The sequence below is a fragment of the Salmo salar genome, chromosome 24 (assembly GCF_965601325.2).
Source record: "Salmo salar chromosome 24, fSalSal1, whole genome shotgun sequence".
Lineage (NCBI taxonomy): Eukaryota > Metazoa > Chordata > Actinopteri > Salmoniformes > Salmonidae > Salmo > Salmo salar.
In genome coordinates this window covers 45,929,724-45,938,976 of record NC_138314.1, presented here as the reverse complement: position 1 = coordinate 45,938,976, position 9,253 = coordinate 45,929,724, and the positions used below count along the sequence as shown (strand labels likewise).

The 9,253-nt window shown below is 42.9% G+C and overlaps 1 protein-coding gene across 2 annotated transcripts; it reads right to left on the bottom strand.

Annotated features, from left to right (window-relative positions):
* On the bottom strand, positions 1 to 8,183 carry ereg (Proepiregulin). Of its 2 annotated transcripts, none has more exons than XM_014172682.3 (6): positions 7,930 to 8,183; positions 7,113 to 7,287; positions 1,934 to 2,041; positions 1,710 to 1,833; positions 744 to 890; positions 1 to 458 (listed from the first exon to the last, which is right to left on the bottom strand). In XM_014172682.3, the coding sequence occupies exons 2-6, from the start codon at positions 7,219 to 7,221 to the stop codon at positions 392 to 394; spliced, it is 555 nt and encodes a 184-aa protein (XP_014028157.1). In that variant the 5' UTR covers positions 7,222 to 7,287; positions 7,930 to 8,183; the 3' UTR covers positions 1 to 391.
* Between the last annotated feature and the right edge of the window lie 1,070 nt (positions 8,184 to 9,253).

Sequence of the window (9,253 nt, the reverse complement as noted above, 5' to 3'; positions counted from 1 at the left end):
TAGAAAGAAGAGGACAAGTTTTATTAGAAATTTCATAAATAAGAAAAAAAAACTAATATTTGTATAATTTAAAATACTGCATATAAAGTTCAATATAGCCCAAAACTGGATCAAACCAAACAGGATAGTAAGCTATTCTAACACGAAGGAGACTGCCATGCAAAACTTACTCCTGACAAAAATACATTTTCAGTTTGAGACACACACACACACACACAGTAGAAATGCTGGAGTTGTCTTCAGTAGGCACAGCACGGAAGAAACGTGAGTGAAACATTTTCCTTTACAAAACAGTTTTAAAATGTTTTCCCATTGCGTGCCCTAAGTAACAGAATTACAGTATATTATATAACATAATGATTGAACATATGGCTGCTGTCAAACACACACATCACGCCATCTGCACCTCCTGGTACGTCTGCTGTTTCTGTTGCGGTGGACATCTATTTCTCTTGTACCTGGAACAGTAGGAACAGAAATTACACACACAGACACACAGACACACAGACACACAGACACACAGACACACGAGGCTGGTGGGAGGAGCTATAGGAGGATGGGCTCATTGTAATGGCTGGAATAGAATCATTGGAACGGAATCAAACAGGTTCCATACATTTGATGTGTTTGATAACGTTCCATTTCAGCCATTACAATGAGCCATCCTCTAGCTCCTCCCACTAGCTTCCTCTGACACAGATGCATGCTCTCTCTCCCCTCCCCCCCCCTCCACTGTCTCTCACCATCGGCAGAAGAAGTAGAAAGCTCCAACGACGCCTATAAACAGAAGCCCCCCACATACCACCATCAGGATGACATGCTCTTCTTTCATTGGCTGAAACACCATCTCCAGGTGAGCACACCTGGGCCCGTAGTAACCCCTCTCACACCTGGAGAGAGAGGGACATGTCACACACACACACACACACACACCTGGAGAGAGAGGGACATGTCACACACACACACACCTGGGTCCGTAGTAACCCCTCTCACACCTGGAGAGAGAGGGACATGTCACACACACACACACACACACACACACACACACACCTGGAGAGAGAGGGACATGTCACACACACACACACCTGGGCCCGTAGTAACCCCTCTCACACCTGGAGAGAGAGGGACATGTCACACACACACACCTGGGCCCGTAGTAACCCCTCTCACACCTGGAGAGAGAGGGACATGTCACACACACACACACACACACACCTGGAGAGAGAGGGACATGTCACACACACACACCTGGGTCCGTAGTAACCCCTCTCACACCTGGAGAGAGAGGGACATGTCACACACACACCTGGAGAGAGAGGGACATGTCACACACACACACACACACACACACCTGGAGAGAGAGGGACATGTCACACACACACACACACACCTGGAGAGAGAGGGACATGTCACACACACACACCTGGGCCCGTAGTAACCCCTCTCACACCTGGAGAGAGAGGGACATGTCACACACACACACACACACACACACACACCTGGAGAGAGAGGGACATGTCACACACACACACCCTGGGTCCGTAGTAACCCCTCTCACACCTGGAGAGAGAGGGACATGTCACACACACACTCCATCCCATTACTGAGCACCCCCCACACACAATACAGAGCTGTATCACAAAACACACACCAGGTAAACTACACCTCTATGTGATAATAAATCAGACATTTATTTTTTTCTATCTTACTTGCAGTGGTGTTCGTTGAGATCCAACAATAGGAGACATTCTCCGTTGAGACAGTAGCTCTCCACACTGGAGTCACATTTCTGGCTCATCACCTTCTCCATGTGAGGACGGGACTGCTCCTGGTCTGGATAAAAACACCAACCAAAATCAGCCATAGATTTAGATCCTTCAAAATAATACTACTACTATGGTCAGTCAGTAGTGCCAGTCCTGGAAGAGTCTACCTGCTGTTGTTTCTGCCTCACAGTGGGAGGAAGCAGGGCTGGTTGGGGCTGGCTGTGTGGAGGAGAGGACATCTGTAGAATGTACATCAGGCCAGACCAACAACAGAGCTGTGTGAGAGACAGACAGAGAGAGAGAACAAACAAAATACCCTTTTAGCAAAGCAGTTATACCCTCCATCCTTCACATCACCCCACGGGCCATGGCTGTTATACCCTCCATCCTTCACATCACCCCACGGGCCATGGCTGTTATACCCTCCATCCTTCACATCACCCCACGGGCCGTGGCTGTTATACCCTCCATCCTTCACATCACCCCACGGGCCATGGCTGTTATACCCTCCATCCTTCACATCACCCCACGGGCCATGGCTGTTATACCCTCCATCCTTCACATCACCCCACGGGCCGTGGCTGTTGTCTGATCTCTACTTGATGAATGTCATCCTGAAACTCTTAATTAAAGGATTGAGTTAAATTCATGTTTTATTTTACCATGCAGGCCAATTAAAATAACTTATTATTTACAATGATGGCCTGGCAATGACCGTTACTGTGCCCAGCCTGTCATTCTATCCATATGACGGAGGAGAGAAGTTGATGTGAACGTGCCTGGCACATGGAGCTTGGCACTGCCAGTCTATGCCAAGCAGATGGGGTATTGTGTTGCCAAAAAGGACCCGGGCGTTAGCATGGATGCCAGTCTATTTCTGCCCTCTTGCCAACTCCTGATGAAATTGTCATGTTTAGCATGAGAAGATATGTAAACAGACTGGTACAGTAGCTACCCCGACATGGCTCTGTTTGTCAACACCACATTCCTGACACATGGCGTAATGTCTCCATCCCCAAGGCACCAGAAATGCAGGTTGGCATTTATTGGGATGACTCATGTAGTGAAGGCATCTCTGTAGATTGGCCACTAGAAGGCACTGCCAAAAAGTTACAATATCTGATTTTAAAAATCCAACCTTAACCACGTCGCCAACCCGGATGCCTAATCCTACATTTCTGATTTCATTCATTTTTACCATATGGTAGGGCATCCAATCAAAAAGGCATTTGATTGAAAACCCATCATCGGACAAAATGGTTAAGACATGTTAATTGTGTATGAACTCCTCTAAGAAAAATGGATTCAAATCATAATCCGTTGAACTCGTCATCTTTCTCAAATCCGGAAGACATAAAACAATAGATTTTGGAGACTTGACATGCAGTTCATCAACTACACTGAACAAAACAAATATATATATATATATATATATATATATATATATATAATAAAACGCAACATGTAAAGTGTTGGTTCCATGTTTCATGAGCTGAAATAAAAATTCCCAGAAATGTTCCATATGCAGAAAAAGTGTAATCTCTCAGATTTTGTGCACAATTTTTGGGGGGTTTCTACATCTGTTAGTGAGCATCCAAAAACCTGACAGGTGTGGCATATCAAGAAGCTGATTAAACTGCATGATCATTACATAGGTGCACCTTGTGCTGGGGACAATAAAAGGCCACTAAAATGTGTAGTTTTGTCACACAACACAATGCCACATGTGTCAAGTTTTGAGGAAGCGTGCAATTGACATGCTGACTGCAGGAATGTACAGCGGAGATGTTGCCAGAGAATTGAATGTTCACTTCTCTACCATAAGCCGTCTCCAACCTCATTTTAGAGAATTTGGCAATACGTCCAACCGGCCTCAACCGCGTGTACGGCGTTGTGTGGGCGAACGGTTGATTGATGTGCCCCATGGTGGAGGTGGGGTTATGGTATAGGGCAGGCATCAGTTACAGACAACGAACACAGTTGCATTTTAGCAATGCCAATTTTACTGCACAGAGACACTGAGCTCCTGAGGTCCATTGTCGTGCCATTCATCCACCACCTCATGTTTCAGCATAATAATGCACGGCCCCATGTCGCAAAGGATCTGTACACATTTCCTGGAAGCTGAAAATGTCCCAGTTCTTCCATGGCCTGCACACTCACCAAAAATCATGGGTTGGGATGCTCTGGATCGACAGCGGGTTTCCAGTTCGCGCCAAAAATCCAGCAACTTCGCACAGCCATTGAAGAGGAGTGGGACACCATCCCATAATCAACAGCCTGATCAACTCTATGCAAAGGGAAATGTGTCGCGCTGATTTTTAGAAGGTGTCTGTGACCAACAGATTCATATCTGTATTCCCAGTCATGTGAAATCCATAGATTAGGGACTAATGAATTTATTTCAATTGACTGATTTCCTTATGATCTGTAACTCAGTAAAATCTTTATATTTTTTTGTTCAGTGTATTACAGAGCTCGGTGCTTATTATGGGATGTATTAGTAGGACTTCGTAACCTATTACATGAAGAATCATATTTTGTCTCAGTAAAATGTATTAGGAAGTGAAATTGCAACAGCAAAGCACATTTTTCACCCACTCCGGGCAGACACCCAGGGCTGTCCAACCCTCTTCCTGTAGATCTGTGGGTTCTCAGTCCAACCCTTATGTAACACACCCGTTTCTACTAATTAGCTGCTCAACAAGACCTTATCTGCTAAATTAGGGTTGGACTGAAAACCTACAGGGCGGTAAATCTCCAGGAAGAGGGTTGGCCAGCCCTGCCCTAGATATACAGTACCAGTCCAAAGTTGGACACACCTACTCATACAAGGGTTTCAAATTTGAGATTCTTCAAAGTAGCCACCCTTTGCCTTGACAGCTTTGCACACTCTTGGCATTCTCTCAACCAGCTTCATGAAGTATTCACATGGAATGCATTTCAATTAACAGATGTGCCTTGTTAAAAAGATAATTTGTGGAATTTCTTTCCTTCTTAATGCGTTCGAGCCAATCAGTTGTGTTTTGACAAGGTAGGGGTGGTGTACAGAAGACAGACCTATTTGGTAAAAGATCAAGTCCATATTATGGCAAGAACAGGTCAAATAAGCAAAGAGAAATGACAGTTCATCATTACTTTAAGACATGAAGGCCAGTCAATGTGGAAAATGTAAAGAACTTTGAAAGTTTCTTCAAGTGCAGTCGCAAAAACCATCAAGCTCTATGATGAAACTGGCTCTCGTGAGGACCGCCACAGGAAAGGAAGACCCAGAGTTACCTCTGCTGCAGAGGATAAGTTCATTAGAGTTACCAGCCTCAGAAATTGCAGCCCAAATAAATGCTTCACGAGTTCAAGTAACAGACACATCTCAACATCAACTGTTCAGAAGAGACTGTGTGAATCAGGCCTTCATGGTCGAATTGCAGCAAAGAAACCACTACTAAAGGACACCAATAAGAAGAAGAGACTTGCTTGGGCCAGAAAACACGAGCAATGAACATTAGACAGGTGGAAATGTGTCCTTTGTTCTGAAGAGTCCAAATGTTTGGTTCCAACCGCTGTGTCTTTGTGAGACGCAGAGTAGGTGAACGGATGATCTCTGTATGTGTGGTTCCCTCCATGAAGCATGGAGGAGGAGGTGTGATGGTGCTTTTCTGGAGACACTGTCAGTGATTTATTTAGAATTCAGGGCACACTTAAACAGCATGGCTACCACAGCATTCTGCAGCGATACACCATCCCATCTGGTTTACGCTTAGTGGGACTATCATTCGTTTTTCAACAGGACAATGACCCCAAACACAGCTCCAGGCTGTGTAAGGGCTATTTGACCAAGAAGGAGAATTGGAGTGCTGTATCAGATGACCTGGCCTCCACAATGACCAGACCTCAACCCAATTGTGATGGTTTGGGATGAGTTGGACCGCAGAGTGAAGGAAAAGCAGCCAACACAGTGCTCAGCATATGTGGGAACTCCTTCAAGACTGTTGGAAAAGCATTCCAGGTTAAGCTGGTTGAGAGAATGCCAAGAGTGTGCAAAGTTGTCATCAAGGCAAAGGGTGGCTACTTTGAATAATCTAAAATATATTTTGATTTGTTTAACAGTTTACTACGTGATTCCATAGTTTTGATATGTTCACTATTATTCTACAATGTAGAAAACAGTAAAGATAAAGAAAAACCCTTGAATGAGTAGGTGTTGTAAAACTTTTGACTGGTACTGTAGACAATTTTGACTTTGCAGCTGGCCCATCTAGCGGAAAACGCTCAGTTCTGCCTCCAGGGAAAGACTCATGACTATAAAGGTCAGCCTGCAACAATAGAATAGAATAGAATAGAATATGCCTTTGTCAGACAGCCAGACAGACTGTGAGAAAGTATTGTAACCAGGTAACAAAATACAGTACCATAGTAGCCAAAACAAATCGACAGGTAAATATTTCTCTGCTCTCCCTGTGACCATGGCAACCAACATATTTTTTAAACAGCTGAGTTGGTGAGGCCAATAAAAAACAGAGGCATTATGATAATACCCACTTGTCACACAATGGTTGAATCAACGTTGTTTCCACATCGTTTAAATGAGGTTGAAGCAACGTGGAATAGATACTGATTTGACGTAGGTGCCCGGTGGGTAGGTTGTTATGAGCAGAGAACACCGGAAGAAATATAAAACATTTTTTTTTTAAATCACAGAATTATTGCAATGTTTGTTTATGTGTAAATGAATCCCATAAGGGATGGGTTGCCAACATGCGATTTTGACAAGAAAATTAAATTTATTCATTCATTCAAATGTCATTAATTTATAACATCAGGTAGATGGGTTAAATGGAATGAGCATGTTTAATGTAACAGTGTGGACGCACAACAAGCCTTGTTGTATGTATCGTTTATGTAGCCAGTCCATCCCCACAGTTCCATTTGAGACAGGAATGTCTCAGAGAAGTCCTAGGTATGAGGAAGCACACTTCTACAGTACACCATGCTCTGAGACGTGATGTAGTCCCCTATGGCGTCTACCAGTCTATACAGCCATGTCGCAAAGCAATGGATTAGTAGACATCACTGCATTCTTACAGGATTAGGGTGTTAGTCTATTTCACTTTTCACACCTTCAAAAAAAAAAAGTTAATTGACGCTGTCAATATTTCTCTATATCTATTCTTTTCTAGAAACAACTCGTTTAAAAAGTGCGCAGTCAGGGGACATACAATCCCATAGGTTGAAGCTATTCGTTTTCTGACGCGCCTCTCGTACTTTTACACAGTTGCGTTATACTCGTCCATTTACCTGAGACTAAATGTAACTTTTAAAAAATACAACTTTAAGCCATTAACTCACCGAGAAATGAGAGCAGGATGGCCGGTTGTGGGTTCCTCATTGCTGTTTTAGCGGTCAGAGATGGAGAGAGACCGTCGCAGAGAGGATGGGCCGCTTTTAAGTGGGTCATGCAGGAAACCCAATCTGCGGGTAGACAGGTATGCACCTATCGTGGTGGACTACGGGCATTTCCGACCTGTCAAATACATCTATTACCACGGGCTCAAAACCAGACAAGCAACCACATTAGTCCTCTGCTGTTCCGGATAAAAAGACACTGTAAACAATCAGGTTTGGTTTAATACAGCCACCATGGACAACCTGCTTTGCTTTTATTCATATATCCTTTACAAAAAAGCTTTTATTGGCCTAGACCTCCAGTATTATTTACGGTAAAGAGGCCAGTAAACTAGATCAAACGCTCTTAATGTCAAACCTGCCATTCAAAGGTCCTTTTCATTTACAAAGAAATGTCAAATACGGATTATTGTGGTATGTTGATTACAAGGTTTGGTCTGGGAATCAGGTGTTAGGATAGGAGATGTAGAATCTTTATTGTCCATTTGGTGAGATCATAGTTTTTATATATCCCCCCTGTCATTTTGAATCGTGAATAGCTAGCTCCCTGTGTGTTTATGCTAGAGATTTACCCTTTATTGTACTGGATGCCATTCAATCCACTCTTTCAGACGTTATAACGTTTGCACCTTTTCCATAACATGGGGCTTGTGAAAGAATACTTTTTCTACACATGAGAGGATCCGGACAACAAATCGTCTGTAAAAACCGTGTGAGTTACAAACGAATATTTCACCAATATCGTAAAGGTGAGACTCACAAGCGCGACAGTCGGTTGTTTGGCTCTATGACATCCACACGATTTACGGCAGTCGTCTGAACGCTTTGTAGCACAAATCCTCATTTAGAAGAGGTCCTTTCACAAAATCAACTGTCCAGATCAAACCTTGGGAGCTACAAACTAATATGTCACCCATAATAAAAGGGGATACTCTCACGAACATGACGGTGTTCGATTATCTGCTCTACACCGCAAACAAGCTTCAGGGGAGTTTATCTGAATTTAACCCAGGACCCGGATGTCCAAATTGCAAAAAAGTGAATAGGGGGTAAAATGAGCCCAAAATAACGTGACAAAACATGGGTATTTTATCACCTGAATTTTCTTATATCTCTCAGATAAGGGACAGACACTTCAAAATCTTGTTCCTTATGATTTATTTTTTGACTGTTTTGCCTTTTCTGAATGTGTTATTCAATGTGTTTCTATGGGCTATAGCAGTAAAGGCCAAATTAAATGTTTCGTCCCCCCCTAAAAGTATATATTTTTTTTTTATACCCAGAAAGGGACTAAAATTCTAAATGCTAAATCATACATTTAATGACCATCTTAAAACAATTACATATGTTAGCTTAGTAGTTATTGTTATCTAAGGGCTTAGACCTACAGGGGTTTAAAAGTATTTTGATTGAAATCTCTATAGACTACTGTTTAACATCCAACTGCCCCAAAGCCTTTGATTTTGGATGAGTCCCAAATGGCAGTGTGTGTGTGTTTGTGTGTGTGTGTGTGACATTGTAAGCTCGCCAAATTCATGAACTGTGTACCCTTCATTTTTCACTTAGTTTGCGACCAGAATAAGACGTCATAAAAATATATTGTATTGATGTCTTTTCAACCAGGTTTTGCACACTGAGACTGGTTCTTTGGCCATCCCAAAGAACCAGACAACCCTTTTTGGTTCCAAGTAGAACCCTTTTGAGATCCATGTGTAACCCACTGTGGAAAGGGTTCAACATGGAACAAAAGCGGGTTCTTCAAAGGGTTCTCCTATTTGGACAGCCAATTAACCTTTTTAGGTTCTAGATACTGTAGCACCTTTATTTTCGGAGAGTGTAAGATTAGGCAGTCATGGGAAGCTGACAAGCATGTCTCCTGGGGAATCGAGTCTCAGTGAGACCAGATGCAGAGATGAAACATTAATGATCATCAGCATGGCTAGTACAAACCTAGCTATTACAAAGCTGGCTATTAGGAATCAATACACATTGAAGATAAGAGTGTCAAACAGAACACAAAAAAACAAACATTCAAGGATCCCTGATGAATCAAACGTTTCACATCCATATTGGAGGGGTACACG

What these genes read in the sequence shown, in the direction of transcription:
- ereg (XM_014172682.3), bottom strand. Translation starts at nt 7,221, where the DNA reads ATGACCCACTTAAAAGCGGCCCATCCTCTCTGCGACGGTCTCTCTCCA. An exon ending in CTCAACGAACACCACTGCAA is followed by an intron (nt 891 to 1,709) that starts GTAAGATAGAAA and finishes CTCTCTCTCCAG; the next exon opens with GTGTGAGAGGGGTTACTACG. An exon ending in TTCTACTTCTTCTGCCGATG is followed by an intron (nt 459 to 743) that starts GTGAGAGACAGT and finishes CTACTGTTCCAG; the next exon opens with GTACAAGAGAAATAGATGTC.